Genomic DNA, 18,951 nt, shown 5'->3' on the forward strand with positions numbered 1-18,951 from the left:
TAAAAACTTTATGGCATATTACTAGGAACAAAATCATTTTATTCTTTAGTGCACTCAGTACCACATCTTTGAATGAGACATTTCTCATCTGGCTTTCCAGGCCACTCAGCAGTATACTTATGGATGTTTACACAATCCAATGGAATAATAAGGAATTTAAACTGCTGTAAATGTAGGTTATATATCCCAGGAAAAAATGGGGAGTATGACAAAACATACAGCTATAGGAATTTGTCTGGGTAAATATTCAATAAAATTAATTAAGTTTTCTCTAAAATTGCTGTAAAATGCTGACTTCTTAATCATGTATATGAATAAACAGACATTTAAAACCTTTATCAGTGACTCTAAGCAAATTAATTTTTTATTTATAGTTAAAGTTCTTTTTGCTTTAAGCGCATTTTAAAAACACCTCCAATAGAGTTTCACACCATAATGGTTTTAATTTGATGTGTTACAGTTCAGAAGTAGTTTTCCCTCAAAGTATAAATGTTAATATTATGGCAGCATTTGTATAAGGATGTAGAATTATTACTAAAATCAGACTGAGAAATACTAGCAAATCTAATTTAAAAGGAACTGATTTTCTTTTAAATCATGCTTAAGGTTTTGATTTTTGTAAGTGAAGTAAAATATTGTTCTACAATCATTTCTTATACCACAGCACAGACTGGTAGTGATGGCGAACCTTTTGAGCTCGGCGTGTCAGCATTTTGAAAAACTCTAACTTAACTCTGGTGCCATTTCACATATAGAAATTTTTTGATATTTGCAACCATAGTAAAACAAGGGTTTGCATTTTTAATATTTATTATATATATTTAAATGCCATTTAACAAAGAAAAATCAACCAAAAAAATGAGTTCACGTGTCACCTCTGACACGCGTGTCATAGGTTCACCATCACTGGAGTGGATCCTCTCCTGGTATCTTTGAAGGTACTATGGGGTTCTGAGCTACATATGGATCTCAGATTTTCAAGATGCATACATATGTAGCAAGTAAGGTCTTCCAGGATATTTGCAGAGATGCAGTGATACTTCCTTTTTAAAATGCAGGAGGTTAAAATTTAGACATTGTTGATTACATTCTTTACAACAGGTTTTATAAATCATTTATCTTGCTTAGTAATAAACTATACTCTGAGTAAACATATAAAATTGTAACTTTAAGAACAAACTGGGAGATAAAAAGGCAATTTCAAGCAACCAATGAACATTTTAGTACTCATTCCTTTATAAAGGAATTATCAACGGCATTTTATGCACATGCGCTATAATCATATCTAGACATTTTCATTGTTACTTATACAGCTTCATTATACTAATGTCAGTTTTGAGTTTGGTCAGGGATATAAGAAAGAGGAATGGTTGCTTTATTTCTTCTTTGACATTTTTAATTCCAACATTCAGACTCTAATAAAAGACATATTTTTCTTCCTTATTTTTCAATATTTACTTTTCAAAAATACACTTACCTCATAGTAGAAACTAGACAAGTGATACCATCTGTACTGGGATGGGATCATTCAATTTTTATGTTCCCCTGAATTTTTTATTTATTTGTTTATTGAGGTATAACTGACACACAACATTATATTAGTTTCAGATGTATAACATGATTATTCGATATTTGTATTGTTCCCCTGTGTTCTGAAGAGTAAGAACATGATTGCATTATAAACAATATTTCAACCTATTGTAAATATTTTGTTTCATTTCATAAAATGTTTTATCCTGTATGCAGAAAGGAATTTCTTCCACATAGTTTGAGAATGATTCAATTACTAGAAAATAACCAATTTTAAATGCACTCTACATTGAATTATTGTTCTAATATGAAAATTTATATTCTTTATGTAGAGACAAAGCTCTAAAGAATTATGTATGGAAATTCTTAGAATGGTCAGATATATGGGTATGTTACTACAAAAGCATGTCAAAGTTTATTATTAAGTCTATTGAACATATTGTGAGTGCTTAATACTATAGCTGAGAATTAACCCGAGTTTATATCTGCCTCTCATCCTTGGTTGAAAGAAGAAAATGTTACTTAATCTTATATATTATCACATAGGGATAAGAAAAAACTGACTTCCACTGTCTGGCATTTGGAAAGATTTATTTTTCTCACCCTCTGGATACAAGTCACCTTTGTTTTTTATGCCTACAGATTCCATTCTGATTGGTGTTCATCTTCAAACTGCGATGAGATCCATGACCGGGTAAAAAATGTCTTGAAATCACATCAGGCTCATCAAAGACATTTTTATGTTAGTTTCTAAAATTTTCCCTTGAAGCCTTTTTATAACTGAGCATATAAACCACAACAGAATGCTAAAGTTTGCAACATTTAATCATTGGGAAGGAAAGATACCACCTCCATATCTAACTTTCTGCCTGACCTGAGTCATGCAAAATGTTTGACACAGATCATCTGCACGATAAACAAAAACTAGGGGTTATTATCTCATAAAGAGTCAGTAAATAGTGACTTTATGATACTTTTTTCACATCCTTCAAAATACGGGAACTCTAATTTTTTGGGCCAGTACAAAACAATTTCATGTCCTACCAATAGATTTGATTCTAAATGGTAGAATGAAGGAGAGGGTAAGAAAATATATATTTTGAAGAAGCCACCCATCTAATTTTTATGCTAATTAAATGTTTAAAAGAGGAAAAGAGCAGAGCAGATCTACCATGTTTAATATTAGGGAACATCAACATGAGAATATTTTTTGAGATAAGGCAAAAATGTATACATGAATGATAGTATGGAAATAATTACTACTATACATTCTTTTTGTGTTTGATTCCTTTTTCATTTATTAGTTTTAAAAACAATTATCATGGGTGTCATGTAGGGCACTAAACTCAGTCCTGGAGACATAACTGGATTATGTGACATTTTACATATTTTGAAACTATGTTATTGGTTGGATATAGATTTTAGATTGTGTTAAGAACCTTTTATTGTGCAATATCCCTCTTTATCTCTAGAATTATTCTTTGTTTCATAGTGTGTTTTATCTGATGTTAGTATAGTTATAGCTACATTAATTTTTGGCTAATATATGCAAGGTCTGTATTTTTCCATCCTTTGCTTTTTATCATTAGGACTTAAAGTACATATCTTATAAAAGCACATGAAATCTTTTTCAAGAATGAAAATCCAGAATTTTTATGTCAACTGATGGGGCTTTCATTTGGATTAATATGTGTTTTTTGCCATTCATTTTCTTTTTTCCTAATTTGTTATTTATTATTTACTATTCTGTCATTGGTTTCCCTAAAGATTTCAACATGCAAACTGACAATCGTAGTAGGACCTAAAAAATTAACTCTTTTTAATCCACCTCTTTTTTGTGTTTCTATTATCATGACTTTTAAATTCTGCATATATGAAACAAATTTTGTTTATTCATTTAAGCTCATATTTACCCTTTCTATTATTATTCATTCTTGCCAGTAATTTCGTGTTCCCATCTAGATTCTAGAATCATTTCCCTTTTGCTTAAAGAATTCCCTATGACCCTTAGTAAGTCGAGAATTTCACCTTTTCACTTAAAAGAAGCGCTTCACGGCTTCTCTATGGTGTATCCAAATTGTCAGCATCATAGGATTACTTGAACACAAGCTCTGTGATACTGCCCTGCCATCTGATAACCTAGACGGCCACTAGGCTACTAGCGGGCTAGTAGCATAGACAGTTTAGATGCACTGGACAAAGGGGTGATTGACGTTCTGAATGGAATGGAGTGGGTGGCACGAGATTTCAACATGCTACTCAGAATGGTATGCAATTTAAAACTCAGGAATTGCTTTTTCTGGAACTTTCCATTTTTGTACTGCTGTTACCCAAGGATAAGTGAAACTGGAAATTCTGGACTATAATCTTTCAACATACCTACATAAAAAAAAACTTACTAGATACCAGCTTGAATGAATTTGTGCCTAATTTTCATATAGGAGAATGATCTAATGGCCTGGGATGGAGGTTTTGATTTCATAATCCAGTTTATTTGCATTCTAGGAGGCAGTATAATGTAGATCAAGTTAGGTCTGGATTTAAATTCCAGCTCTGCCACTTAGTTTGTATCTTTGGGCAATTTTTATAAAGTTTTTCTAAATTTCAATATATTTGATGTGGTTATTGAAGGCTTAAATGATATCCATATAAAAAGTGCCTCAGTCCTAGATACCTTGTAGGTATGCAATAAATATTGGTGCTGTCCATCTTTTTCTATATTTTCATGTGAGCAAATGGGAATGTGAATGAGGAATAAGGGGTGAATCACCTCTTTATGTCCTGGGAATGTATTTTCTGACACTGACAAGAATGATACATCTCTTCAAATGTTTGCTTGATCCATAGTCAGTAAGTTATAATAAGATGTGATGTTTTTGCCTCTTTGTTTATATATAACCTGACCTTTAAGAAAAAGACTATACAAGGACTCTTATAATAGATGTGTGTGTGTGAAATATATATATAATGTCACAAAATAGAGTCTTAAATTTTGGTGGGAATAACTATGAAGGTCATCTAGTCCTTTTTTGTTTCTCAGGGCATAATTTGCCTCCATGAAATCATTGATCTAAATGGGTATCAGTGCTCTGCAATGATCTTACTCTTAAGACAGTAACTCTGTTCTTAGAATGCTTCATTAATTAGAAAGTTTTTCCTTATTTTCTTTATTTTGTCCTTTATTATGTCTCCTAATAATTCTACCCTTTGGTCCTTTCTATCCATACAGTTTAATGGAATAAGCAAGCCTTGTTCCATGTGTGTGCAGGAACTCTGTCTTAGTCATCTTTCTGTCCTCAGAGTCTAGAATAGTAACTATCCAGCTCAAAATACGAGTTTTGTTTAATAATTAATTTAGGCTCAGATTTTTTAAAAGGTACTTTTTGTATGTTTTTTTCATATATAAACATTTGAAATTTAGTCAATATTTTTATTACAATGTTGTCAAAATTAATTTTTCAACTGTATTGACAAAATTAAAGAGTATTATCATTCATTAGAATTTTTAAATTTAATATTTACATTCTGTTTTATTTAGTTCTTACAACATATTTCTTAAAATGGAAAACATTACCTTTTATTAATTTCTTTCACTTTTTTGTAGTGTCTTTTGTATTCTTGATAGCCAATTACACTTTCTGTGATGATAGAGTGAATGCTTCACTTTGTTTATTTATCAGACTGGGTAAAAATAAGTAACATCTAGTAGCTACATGCTATCTAAGAAAAAAGATCTAAAAACTAATAATAAGGAAAGGTTGAAAATAAAAGGACAAATATATACCATACAAGCACTAAGTAAAAGAAAGCCATTGTAGCTATATGAATAGTAAACCAAAAATAGCGGGGGGTGGGGGGGCATCAATAGAATTAAATAGAGTTACTTTGTAAGGATAAAAGGTTTTAATTTACCTAGAAGCTTTAATAACTCTAAATATACATTCACATTTTCTGTTATTTTTTGACTTACATTTCTAACAGAATGCTTTCTTCACAATTTCATGCTATCAGAAAAATTTAAAAATTATTTTCTTCATAATCTATTTTCAGCTGATTTCTTATATAAAGTGAATTCTTTATTATAATCTTTATAGCGGTCTATTTGTGCTTACTAGTTCCTTTTATCAGTTTTCTCTATTTTTATTCTAGTTTGAGTAGGTAATAAGGGTATTGGCCAGTCGTTGAGAAAGATATTTGATATTAAATTACATAAATGTCATACATTAAGATAATAATTACTAAAAGGATATAGTTTACAAAGCTATCTCTTTAGGATCCTATTTCTTGTGCTCTTGAATGTGTCTGAACAAGCTACTTATACAAGGAGGAGTAGCCATGTATCTTGATTCCACCTAACAATGTGTAAGATATTATTACTACACATCTTATTGCATATCTTAATACACAGTATCCATTCCCGTTCATTTGTTGATTGAAGAAACATCTACTGGGTATCCAGTCTTTGATAAACAGCATTAGCAAAAATATAATAAAACTATTTAGTCTTACTGAACAGAATAATAAATTCTGACTTACCCTTTTGTTTCTTTCCTAAGATGTCCAAATATTTAATTCAATTTCTTATAATGGGGGAGAAGGAGAGCATTTCCCAAAGAGACATGTGCCATTTTAATTATAAAATGAATTAATGAAAATCTTCATACTTTTCAGGATGAGAGAGACCCAGAGAAGGAAGACGAACTGGAAATGAAGAGAGGTCTTTTCTACAAAGACTATGCCTATGACAGTGATCCCGAGTACAGGTATGAACTTGGTTAATTCTCTGTTGAGAGGTCTTCCTCATAATTGGTACAAAAATAGCCTGATTCTTAATCTACTAGATTTGTGGAAAATTTAGACTCAAATTAGCAATTATTAATTAATTATTTTTATATATTTAAAATATTTAACTGTGAAAAATCCTATTAAAATATTTTAATTTTGCATTAAAGAAACTTTTCAGTGAAAACAAATACAGTCAATGAATGGTGATGCTCTCATCCTACTTAAGGTTTTTAGTTTATTTGGCTTTTCTGCAAATCTATATATCCAAGGCTTATTTTAGGCTTTATTATATATCCATGCTAGCTGTCTTATGTCTTCCATAACCTTTGAATATAAAATTAATTAGGAAGAAATCTTTTACTTCCAATACTTTGGGATTTGGGGGCTAGTATGGGGAAAGAATCTACTACCCATGTAGACTTCCTTCTCAATTTCATATTGCGTCTCTTACAAAGTTTTAGACAACTGTGGTAGCCTTGCCAATTCCCAGGACCCTGGGATACTCTTTCCTCCTTTTAGCACCTCCTATGCCTGTCTCAGTTCTCTTCAGAGCTTCTGGCAGCACCATCCTGTTTGAGCATCATCCTAATTAAAGACCAGACATAAGGTGATGTTTCATATAGATGGGAGTTGGCCATAAAAAGAGAGAATGATAAACGTAACTTGAACTTCATGTTTAGAATATGACTTGCCCTTTTATACCTGTTAATTAAAATTTTAGCTATGTTGTTTCTTAAGGAATTCGCTATTAATTTAAACTGTTTTCTGTTTGTCCATATTTTTTAGTTTACTAACAGTAGGAATACGTTCAATATAAATGCTATAAGTATGAAATTATGTGTAACAGAATGTCAATCTGAATAATTTAAATTTTACAAATATATTTTTAAGTAACACAGGGTTGAGTATAGTTTTCATTTCTTCTCCATTGATCACTATCTGATTAATAAGATGTAACAAACAGCCAAAAGCTACCTTTAGTATTAACAAATGGAAGAAAAATTCTAAATAATACATAGACTTAAAATGTCCTGAATAACTAAGAATAAAGATAAAGAGTGCTATTATGAACATTTTGTACATTGCCCACTTATATAAGAATTTGGCTGGTGTATCTAGCGGTTGAATTACTAAGCTGACGTATTTAAGCTTACTGGATCATGTCAAACTGTTTTCCAAAGTGAGTGTATAAATATTTTCACTACATCATCACTGACACTACCAAGCTCTGAAATGGTAATACAGCCACTTCATGCACTTTTTCATGGTCATTTATACAGTGTTCAGGTGGTAAGATTGACTTCAGGCAAAATAGAAAATACATCTCTAGACAACTCCAAGTGTTCCTATTTCACAGTTGACAGTGGAGGTAACATCATGGAACTGACAAGTTAGGAAATAAATTGTTTCCGTGAGATGTGATTCTAGATACCTATATGAAGAAAATATTTATAGAATTTAATAGTCGGGACCTATAGTTTTATATGGTACAAACTTAATAATCTCTAGAATGCCTAAGAGGTCTTACCTATAAACAAGTACTATTTATTGAAGTAGGTCAAGGATTTATTTAAAAAAAATAAACTTAGTCTTTGAAAAAGCCAGCATTTTATTTCTAGCAGATAATGTAGTGAGCCCAGAACTTAATTTTTTGTGATATTAAAATTATAACTTAGGTATGTTTTAAAAAGTACTATCGAGCCTTCAGAAAAACTTGCCTTTTCTTCCCTATTGCCACTACAACTATTTCATAGCTTCCTATCTGTTCTTTTCCCCCCTTCAAAACTGTTAAAATGACAGTAGGTCCCTATCACTTCAAATACACCCTCTTCTGCCTTTTTTCTTGTTTCCAAAGGTGGTTCATGTTCAGTCTAATTTTCTGCTCCCCACTGAGGACAGCAGCAGCCTGGCACAGTAGAAAGGGCTCAGAGCCACAGACATGCCACCCCTTCCATTCCACCACCTGCTAGCTGGGTGGTCGTAGGAAGTCACTTGACTTCACTTGACTTCAGTTTCTAGTTACTAACTTCAGAGGGTGTAAGTTAATATGTTAATATATGTAAATACATATAAAATACTTAGTAGTTCCATGCTTCGTAATTAATAACTTCTGTGTGCCAGTTAAGAACTATACTATGCACCTTACATACACTCTCTTTAATTTTTAAAACAATAACCGCAAAAATACAGTCAAGGAAGCTGAGACGCTGGATGATTAAAGAAGTGATCCAAGGTCCCCAGCCTCTAATGGATTAAATGAGAGTCAGTGCCAGGTGTGTCTGACTCTCGTAACTGGCCCTTGAGCGCCCTCTGCACTCTGCTTCTCCACCTTACTTACCTCTCTTCGAATTCCTTTCAAACCCTGTCTCTCACACACAATTTTCATTTTAGTGTTCTGTAATTGTTTTCATGCAAATAATGTCACTCTTTAAAGGCACAGGCCTTATTGTCTTTTATTTCTCATAGTCCAAACAGAGTATACATACCTGTGAAGTACTTCATCGATGTTTGATTTAGACAGTTGTGCCTCTGGTCTAGTCTCACCATGGTAATCCCGTGTATTCTTCCTTACAGCTCACTTCAGCGGCCACGTGGCACTCTCCAAATGGATGACGGTGAATACTGGTCCAACAGGGCAGCCTCTTACAAAGGAAAGTCCCACCGGCCCGTCTTTGAGAACAGCATGGACAAGATATACAGGAACTTATACAAAAAGGCCTGTAGTTCTGTTTCTCATACACAGGAAAGCTTCTGAAATCATCCACGATGAACTATATGAGTGTCCATGTCAACTTCAATGAAAGCGTTTGATGTGATCAATATCTGTATTCCTTTCTTTTTTAAACAGGTGGCTCTCATTGAGTGCAGTAGGTAGACTTGAATATGTCCATTTCTTCAAACGGCACATTATCATAGGCAAGCCTTTTTTAAATCACAGAATAGAGTGCTATGTTCCAAAAGTCAGAGCTCTGCCACACAATCACAAAGTCCAGTGTGACTGCGAGAGGTTATTGTCACATGTTATCTCATGTCACCATTGAAAATCCAAGACTGGATTTGCTCTAAAGCATGTTTTGCCTTAATCAACTTATAATTTTCTCTTCATGTACTTAACTGGTTATCTTGTCTGAGCAAGATTTAATTAATATTAACTCCTTTTTCTTACTAATGAGCAAAAAAATATCCTGTGTAGAAATGAATTTCCCAAGAGTTTTAACCAGCATTTTCTACCTTTTCCCCTTAGAAAAGTCTATTTATATAAGAAACCACTTTCTTTTTAAAGTTTTTATAATCATTCACACTCTCTCTCCTCTAAAAGAACTTTCTAAGTTGCCTAAAATGCACAACAGTTACCTAGGATAGCAGAGCCCATGTGCAACCCAAAATCTGAATAACTTATTTTTAAAGATATAATTCTTTGTCTGATTTTCTAGAGCCATGTCTTTTGGTACAAACAGAATCAGAAAATAGCCTCTGTTAGTAAACATGTAGAGACTCATGGATTATATTGTAAACTAATTTATTTAAAGTTTTCATAGGTATCAAATGGCCCAAGAAAGTCATATCCTTACTTTAAAGGACATTTGGAACCAAAATGGGAGTAAAGTATTATAGCAGAACTCTTTGTGGTAGGCACTGCAAAGTCTGTTGGTTGATAAAATTAGCTCCTTACCCAACCCCCAAACACACACTTGTGAGGCCAGCGACACTCGGAGGATAGGAAGAAATCAGTTACCTCACATTCACAAGAGTGAACAGAGGGAAAGCAGAGAAAGATAGATATGGCTTCCAAGCTTGAAGTTGACTCCAAGATAATGTTTTCTCATTAACTCTGTCTCTTGTTAATTCTACAGCTATGATTTTAAAAGAAAAAAATTGACTTGAACTTCATTTAAGTTGAAATTGTAAAAGTGGGTGAGTTATTTTTGTATTAGGAGAAAATATAATACTTGCAATCTAATAATAGGACTTTTTAATTTCATGTTAAGAATGTTTTAGTATGACTTGAACTTCATGTTAAGAATGTTAATTGCATGTTAAAAATGTTTTAGTACAACAGTCTGTGATTATGTCAGAAAATGCATCAGAGATAGGAGCCAGGAGTCCTCCGCTCTCATCCTCTCTGCCATTTTCTAGCCGAGTCTCTTCAATTTCCTGGTCCTTAGTTTCCATCAGCTATCAAGTGATGAGAATGGAATAGATCAGCATTTTCTGAACCAGGTCCTGTGGACCACTGTTTTAGGAAATGGTTGTAGAAATGTAAATGCCAGTATTGCATTGGTCATATTAGTTTAGGAAAATCTGTGCACTATATTTACCCTCCCCCCAACATACAGAGTCACAGGTAGGATGACAGGAGTGAAAGGGAAGGCTGTTAATGCTGAATCAGCAGTTGCAGGCTGGGGCTGTCCTGCTGAAACTCGGACATGTGGTCATCATAGTCATAAGAAAAACTAGTGTATCAGAGGCACTAGTAATGCTGGCATAAACCTGTTTTTGCTCTAGCATCAAGTAGAGAGTCTGGCACTTATTGGTGCTCACTAACTACATATTGCAGTAACCTAGAATTTTCTCAACAAAATTAAGTATGTAGTAGCATCTGTTGTCATGGCCATCTTTCCCCTGGTATTCTGTCTTCCTCAACCTCCCACTCCCTCTCAATGTCACCCTCAGGTGCATGTGGACACCAGCAGGGGAAATGCTGGACTAGGTACCCCTGGTATAAGGTTAAATAATGACATTTTGTACAATAACTTTTTGATGGTCAAAATTGAATAATGCTTTTACAAAATTATATCCTCAATGAAATTTAGGTGTTTTTTTCTTCTTTTTTTGGGTGTGGAAATAAATGAAAAACTTCCCCATTTAAAAGTTGCTGCTTGTTAAAAAGAACAAATATGAACTTCAAAGAAAATGTTTTGCTATCATAGAATATCTCTCAAGTGAATAAGTACCACAGAAATTACTTACTGTACCTATACCTGCCATTGGCTTTGACAAAGGCCACAAAAGGTGGGTCTCGGGGATCTTCGGGAAGTGATGTTCTGAAAGCCACATCCTCTGATTAAACCTGACATCTCTCTGAGTCGGGTGCAAATCTTTAGATATGTGGCATCTGTGCTAAGTATCTAATTGCTTCTGTTCAGTGGTCTTTATTGCTATCCTATTACTGTGAATTCTTACGTTTATTATCTTTAAAGGGTAAAAGCTTTAGTAATAGTTATATTTTCTCATTGATAAAAGCAGAAAGGTGCTTATTATCCTAGCCTTTTTTATATTTTTCATAATCTTATAGTAGTTATTGGACTTAATATGTAAGATAAATGGGCCTTACTTCTTTCAATGTGTTTTTGCCCTTAAGTAAAAAAAAAAAAAAAAAAGGAATTTTCTAAATGAAAATGACAATTCAACTAAAAAAAAAAAACCAAACAAATCATTAAACTGAGTCCTCCCTGGTTCCACTACTTTTTATATAACCTTGTTAAGTCATTTATCCTTCTTGGAGCTCAGTTTCCTTAATTATAAGTTGCTGAAGGAATTATTTAGAATGATCTTTAAATGTTCCAACATTTCTATAATGGTATAATTGGTTAATGTGGAAGATAAGGAAGCGTTATAGGAGGCAGAGGAGTGTTAAATATTTGTGTGCAAGTTTTGGGGAGGGGACATATTTAAGAAAGTGCATTTTGCTGTATTTCTATGGATCACCTCCACAAAAGTACTGAACATGAGTTAGTGAGACATGTCAGGGCTCTTGGACTCTAGAAGCTTACCTTGACTATTCCCAGAGGATCAGGCAAATACACAGCTGTGGTATAATATCTTGGGTTTCCTCATTTTTACTCTATCATATTCTTTGTAGGTTTTTGTAGACAATATATGTTTTCATTTTTGTATTATCTTTGTAGCCCTAGCACCACAATCTGGATGTATCTCTATTATAGCAACTGATAAACAGAAACGGAATTATCAATGACTTTCTCCTGTGTCCTTTTCTATTGTTCTAGGTTTGCCTCTGCATTTGTGTCACACAGTGGATATACAGTGTTTGTTGAATAACTGCATGAAAAAATACAGGAAGGGCCACTTACAATACAAAAACAATACAAAGCCTAACTCTATCTGGATATGAAAAATAAGATGTCCCACCCTGGCCAGGTGGCTCAGTTAGTTGCAGCATCATCCCATACACCAAAAGGTTGCAGGTTCAATTCTTGGTCAGGGCACATAACTAGGTTACAGGTTCAATCCCCAGTCAGGGTGCATGCATATGGGAGGCAACCCACTGATGTTTCTGTCTCACATTGATGTTAATCTATGTCTCTCTCTCTCTCTCTCTCTCTCTCTCTCTCTCTCTCTCTCTCTCTCTCTCTCAAAGTAATAAAAATATATCCTCAGGTGAGAAAGAAAGAAAGAAAGAAAGAAAGAAAGAAAGAAAGAAAAGAAAGAAAGAAAGAAAGGAGGGAGGGAGGGAGGGAGGGAGGGAGGGAGGGAGGGAGGAAGGAAGGAAGGAAGGAAGGAAGGAAGGAAGGAAGGAAGGAAGGAAGGGAGGGAGGGAGGAAGGGAGGAAGGGAGGAAGGAAGGAAGCCATGACAAGACTGTTGATGGCAGCTAGTTTATACTTGTAGCCAAAGAGATAAAAATGCAAAAGATAAGACAAAGTCTTACTTGTGCCTTGGTCCTCAAGTTCCTCCAATAAGAGAGTTAGTGTTTCTGTGTGAAATCTATTTTTTAAAAGAGTACTCTTAAGAAAATTAGAAGTCGATATGACAACCTGCCTTTTTGTTTGTCTGTTACTTGGCTAACCCACTAAGCTATAAGGCACCCAGGTGACCAGGGCCAACTCCTACACTGCTGCTCAGAGGGTGATAAGTACAGGGTTAGGCAATGGACCAAGAAAGCAACTGCCTGCAATTGTTCCTAGCACCTTATGTTCCAATTGAGTCTAAATCCTTTCTATGAAATGAAAATGTCTTGGTTCCAAAATGAGCCTTAAACATTTTTTTCCCAGTGTCTTATCTTCTGTCACTCACAAAGCCATACATCTTTGACTGAGGGACTGAATCCTCTATCTTCCAGCATTCAGATGTAAACAACCTACTTAATCTAGAAACTGTTGCTCTCGATTAATTAAGAATTAGTATGATAAGGTATTTATGTGAATATGTAAGCAAAACTATCTCAATGAAATGCAGTTTTTTTCACTTTTACTAATAACTTAATCTCAGTAGGTTGCATTCAAGCTGTGAAAATGACATAAATGAGCCTGGTGTAAGAGAATATATCCTGTTCTAATTTGTATAGTATATGAATGTATGCGGATATTTAGAGGGGACATTTTTTTGCACTTCCCATCCCCACCTTAGTGTCATCTTTAGTTTTTAAAACAAGAGAAAGTAATATTTATTAAAGATCACCATTTGTGCTTGGTGATTTCCATACATTATCTTATTTGATCTTCACAACCACTCTGAAGTAATCTCAGTGTTATAGACTCAGTAACTAAGGATCAAACTGCTGTAGTTGCCCAGTCAGTGGTAAACTTGGATTGAATCTCACCCCAACTCTGCCTCTCAACCAGATAAGTGGTTAAAAACCTCAGCTTGTTATAGTTCATAGGTTTTTATTTTTTATTTTATTTATTTTTTTTAAGTTTTATTGCTTAAAGTATTACAAAGGGTATTACATATGTGTCCTTTTTTTCCCCCGCCCTTGACAATCCCCCGTCCTCCCCTACCCCCCAGTGTCTTATGTCCATTGGTTATGCTTATATGCATGCATACAAGTCCTTCGGTTGATCTCTTACCCCACTCCCTCCTGCCCCCCAACCCTTTCCGGCCTTCCCGCTACAGTTTGACAATCTGTTTGAGGCAGCTCTGCCTCTGTATCTATTATTGTTCATAAGTTTATAATGGTCTCTATTATCCATGAATGAGTGAGGTCATGTGGTATTTTTCCTTCATTGACTGGCTTATTTCACTTAGCATAATGCTCTCCAGTTCCATCCATGCTGTTGCAAATGGTAAGAGTTCCTGCTTTTTTACAGCAGCATAGAACAGACTGTCAAACTACAGCATGAAGGCCGGCCGGCCGGTGGGGGGGGGGGGGGAGGGCACGAGGGGGGGAGGGTAAGAGATCAATCGGAGGACTTATATGAATGCATATAAGCATAACCAATGGACATAAGACATTGGGGGGTAGGGGAGGCCAGGGGATTGTCAAGGGCGGGGGGTAAAAAAAGGAGACATATGTAATACTCTTTGTAATACTTTAAGCAATAAAAAAAAAAAAGTAAGCCCTCTTCTATCAATAATTACCTTAAATGTAAATGGATTAAACTCCTCATTCAAAAGACATAGAATGGTTGAAGGGATAATAAAGCAAGACCCAACTATCTGTTATGTACAAGACTGACTTTATATATAAGGACACATGCTCAAAGTGAATAAATGGCAAAATGGTATTCCATGCAAATAGTAAACAGAAGAGAGCATAGGTGGTTATAGTAATCTCAGAAAAAATAGACTTGAAGTCAAAAACTGCCTCAACATCACTACCTTTCTGTTTCAGTAAAAGTTTAAAGAAGTTTAGCTTTCTGAGTTTATGATATAGTTCAGAAATAAGATGAGAGAAAACCTTTAATGTCTTTGAACATATGTAATAGAATTGAGAATAATCATATTCTGTTAAAGGCTCCCTTTTATCAATGAAACTCATTCTTCACCTGAGCTTTTGTTTGTGTATTTGGTTTTAAATAAAATTAGTGATATATGCAAACAAAATAGTAAAGAATAATTTACATATATATGTTTTCAGAAAGTTCTATTTCTCTCAACATTGTGCAGTAGAAAAAGCATCTCTTCACAACTTTTCCAAACCTCATTTTTGACTACCTGTGAAATAGGATGTTAATAAACATTGCCCTCCATTCCTCAGAGAAATATTAGAATTGAGTAGGAAAGTAAATGTGGACACTCTTTGACATACATTAGTTACTATCATAATTGCTTTTTGGAACTGATCTGGGAAAATGAATTTGCAATTTGAAAGATATTCCATCTGGTTCTAGAGTTGAACAGACCTCAGATTTATTTCCTTAAATTTGTCATTTCTGTGTTACTTAACCTTTCTGAACTTATTTTTTCACTTGACAAATGATATTTTCATAGCGTTGTGATCATTTAGAGTTAATGCATGTGGAGCACCTCATACAATGCATGGCATTCAATAGAGTAAAACTAAAATTCTAAGTCAATCTAGAGGGAGTATTCTGAAAGATCTGAGAATCTGATTGGGGGGAAAATGGAAGATGAGCTGTGAATAAATGTAAAAAAAATTCAAAATTATTTTAAGCCATGGACCAAGTTACTTAGATTTTTGGTATGGCTTTTAAATTTAATAGTTATTTAATGTATGTAGGCTGTGTAGAATTATGGAAAGAGCCAGATACACCTGTGTTTGAATTCTGTACTGTGGTGGTATCTGGAGGTATGGAACCTTAATTTTATCATTCATGAAATGGGAATGATCTTACCTAGGATTGTTACTATGAAAAATATATTAGGTAAATGAACCAAGTGACTAACATTGTACTTGACAAGAAGTATATGCTTAAAAATGATTTAGTACCCTTCCCCTGTCATTAACTGTTTTGTGCCTAAACCCACCCAGGCAGAGACACTGGTCAGCCCCTACCCTGGGATCCCTGTGCCTCTGGAAGAGGTTTCTGTAGAGTTTACAACTGGCACTAAATCATGACTTCAGTCTCTGAGGATATTATCCATTTAAACCTTACATGCAATGTCTCTCATTTGTTAAGGTATTATTTTAAAAATAAAACTAAATTTAGTTTGGGAGTATATCCTGTCAAACCAGTTTTGAGATAGGAAGTTTATTTTTTCTTTTTTATTTTGAACTCTGTACCATTATATTTTACAAATGAACTATATTCTTTTGATTTGGGGGATGTGAGAGATGGAAGTTAGCAGATCATTCTAATTCAATGGAGGTAATCCTAGAATATGTTAGCCAGAGGAACAGCCCTGTAGCTCTTAAGAATTTGGCATGACTGTGACTGAGCAATCACCACCTTTTTCAGAAGAGTATACTGTTTGACACCATCACAGAGGTCTGTGTACAGCTGTGCTGTTAACAATGGGGATATGTTTTGAGGAATTCATCTTTAGGCATTTTCATTCTTGTGTGACCATAGAGTGTGTTTACACAAACCTAGATGGTACAGCCCAAGGCACACCTAGGTTATATTGTACAAGCCTGTACAGCATGTGCAAAACAACACGAGGTTAAATCAAGCACAAGCGAAAATGATGCCATTGAGAGGTGTGGTAAACGTGAGATGTGTGAGGCTGCTGCTGGCCTAACATGGCATATTGTTTTATAGCAAACTTTTTATTGTGAGTAGAAAGATAAACAGTATAATATAGTAAATACATTTACCAATAACATTACTGTCATTACTGAGTATTATTTACTGTGCATCATTGCATGTGCTATACTTTATATGACCGCAGCGTAGTAGGTTTGTTTACACCAGCATCACCACAAACACATGATGCTCTTCATAAAGATGGCTACGACATCACTAGGTGATAGGGATTTATCAGCTCCATTATAATCTTATGAGACTGCTGTTGTAAATTTGGTCCCTCATTGACCAAAACATCATTTATGAGGCATATATATATATATATCATATATACCTTTCGTTAAAGTAGACCCATCTCATGTTTACCAGGTGATTCTTTAGAAGTTTTAAATGAAAGATTTTTAAATAAAAAAATTTTTCTTTAGAGATCTCAACCTAAGATATAAATAAAATAAATAAAAATACATAAATAAAATGAAATTTAAAATATATATATTTTTGGAAGCTGCTACCTAATCCTATATAATAAAAGCCTAATATGCTAAGTGTCTGGTCGTTCGGTTGGCTGTTCAACCAATCAAAGTGTAATAAGCTAATGATATGCTAAGGACCCTCAACCAATTGTTATGACGTGCACTGACCAGCAGGGGCAGACACTCCAACCAGTAGGTTAGCTTGCTGCTGGGGTCTAGCCAATTGAGATTGAGCTAGACAGGCCAGACACACTGGAGCTCTCCCACCGTCCCTCATCCTTCTCTGGCCCTGATCGTGTGCTGGTTGGGTCCCTTGGCCTGACCTGCATCTTCTTGCAATCTGGGACCCCTTGGGGGATGTTGGGGAGCTGGTTTCAGCCCAATGGCAGAATGGCCAGTCGCTATGACACGCATTGACCACCAGGGGGCAGACGCTCAATGCAGGAGCTGCCCCCTGGTGGTCAGTGCGCTCCCACAGCGGGAGCGCCACTCAGCCAGAAGCAAGGCTATGGCTGGCAAGTGAAGTGGCAATGGCGGGAGCCTCTCCTGCCTCCGTGGCAGCACTATGGATGTCCCCCAAGGGCTCCCAGACTGAGAGAGGGTGCAGGCTGGGCTGAGACACCACCCCCCCGAAGTACATAAATTTTGTGCAACAGGCCTCTAGTGAGTATTATATTTTATCTATTGCATCTTACTGTACATAAATTATTCATTGCCCAGAAAATAGCCTAGTGGTTAAATACATGGCTTCATAAATCACATGTCACATGCCAGGTTCAAATCCCACTTTAACCACTTAGCAACTGTGTGACCTTTTCTCATCTGTTAAATGGAAATAATGGTGCCAATCCAATGCGATCAATATGAAGATTAAATTACTTACCGAACACAGAGTGCCTAAAACAATGCTCAGCACACGGTAATGGCTCCATGAACGATATTATTTACGATGATGATGATGATGTATCTGACTCATTATCTATTGGACTCATCTGAAATGTATGTTTTCGGAAACAATTGGTGTACCTCCCTTTGTACCCCATTTTTAATAATAATCTGTTATTAAGTAAAAAGTTATATTGAAGAGGAATCTGCCACTCTACTCAACAAGAACATGTTAAAAACATTTTGCATTTTCCTAAAGGATAGAAACAATATGCTCTCCTGCCTCTCCTTTGTGGCCCAGCAGTTGTTCGCATATGATATTTCTGCAACTGTGCTGCATAAAGAATGTGTTTTGGCATAGAAACTGCATAATTTGGAGAGCTTTTTGTTGATCATCTTAAACAAAAACAGTCAAACTCATTTCGGTTCCACTGGAAACCCAAGGAGGGAAATTGTTTTTGCCAAATGAGAGAAAAGGTGCCAGTTTTTGAATTAGGAAGTGTTTTCAAGTGTTTATGTTGAGAAAATGGAAGGAAAAGAACATTTGACTTCAGTGAATTTTTGTCTAGTAAACATTTAAAGCCTTGGAAACAATTTCTACTAATTTTTATGATAAATAGTAGTTTGTATTTTGCATAGGCCTTAACATTTCCAAGCATTTTTACATAAGTTATTGTCTCTCTCCTTAGCATGTTTGTCAATTATCTAGGGCAGGATTGTAATCTGCATTTTTATAAATGAGAAAACTAAAGTTTTGAGTGTCTCTTGCAGGTGACACAGTGACTGGGTGTGTAAGTGACTGAACTAGGACTTAAACCTATATAATAGTATTTTCTCATAGATATTCTAGAACTTTTTCCTACTATTGTTTGATTTTCTTTAGGTATTAGA

At 34.9% G+C, this 18,951-nt stretch overlaps 1 protein-coding gene across 5 annotated transcripts in view; it reads left to right on the forward strand.

The window, feature by feature from the left end:
• The window catches only part of SPATA6 (spermatogenesis associated 6), a 52,653-nt gene extending 40,361 nt beyond the window's left edge, over positions 1–12,292 (forward strand). For 3 of the 5 annotated variants that reach the window (XM_059689650.1, XM_059689651.1, XM_059689655.1), the window contains 3 exons: positions 2,173–2,272; positions 6,202–6,293; positions 8,890–12,292. In XM_059689650.1, the coding sequence (XP_059545633.1) occupies positions 2,173–2,272; positions 6,202–6,293; positions 8,890–9,070 (373 nt within the window). In that variant the 3' untranslated portion in view covers positions 9,071–12,292. The remainder of the gene's footprint in view (positions 1–2,172; positions 2,273–6,201; positions 6,294–8,889) is intronic. The other 2 variants (XM_059689653.1, XM_059689654.1) reach the window with 1 other exon arrangement.
• Positions 12,293–18,951: the final 6,659 nt, after the last annotated feature.

The sequence above is a fragment of the Myotis daubentonii genome, chromosome 3 (genome assembly GCF_963259705.1).
Source record: "Myotis daubentonii chromosome 3, mMyoDau2.1, whole genome shotgun sequence".
NCBI classification, from domain to species: domain Eukaryota; kingdom Metazoa; phylum Chordata; class Mammalia; order Chiroptera; family Vespertilionidae; genus Myotis; species Myotis daubentonii.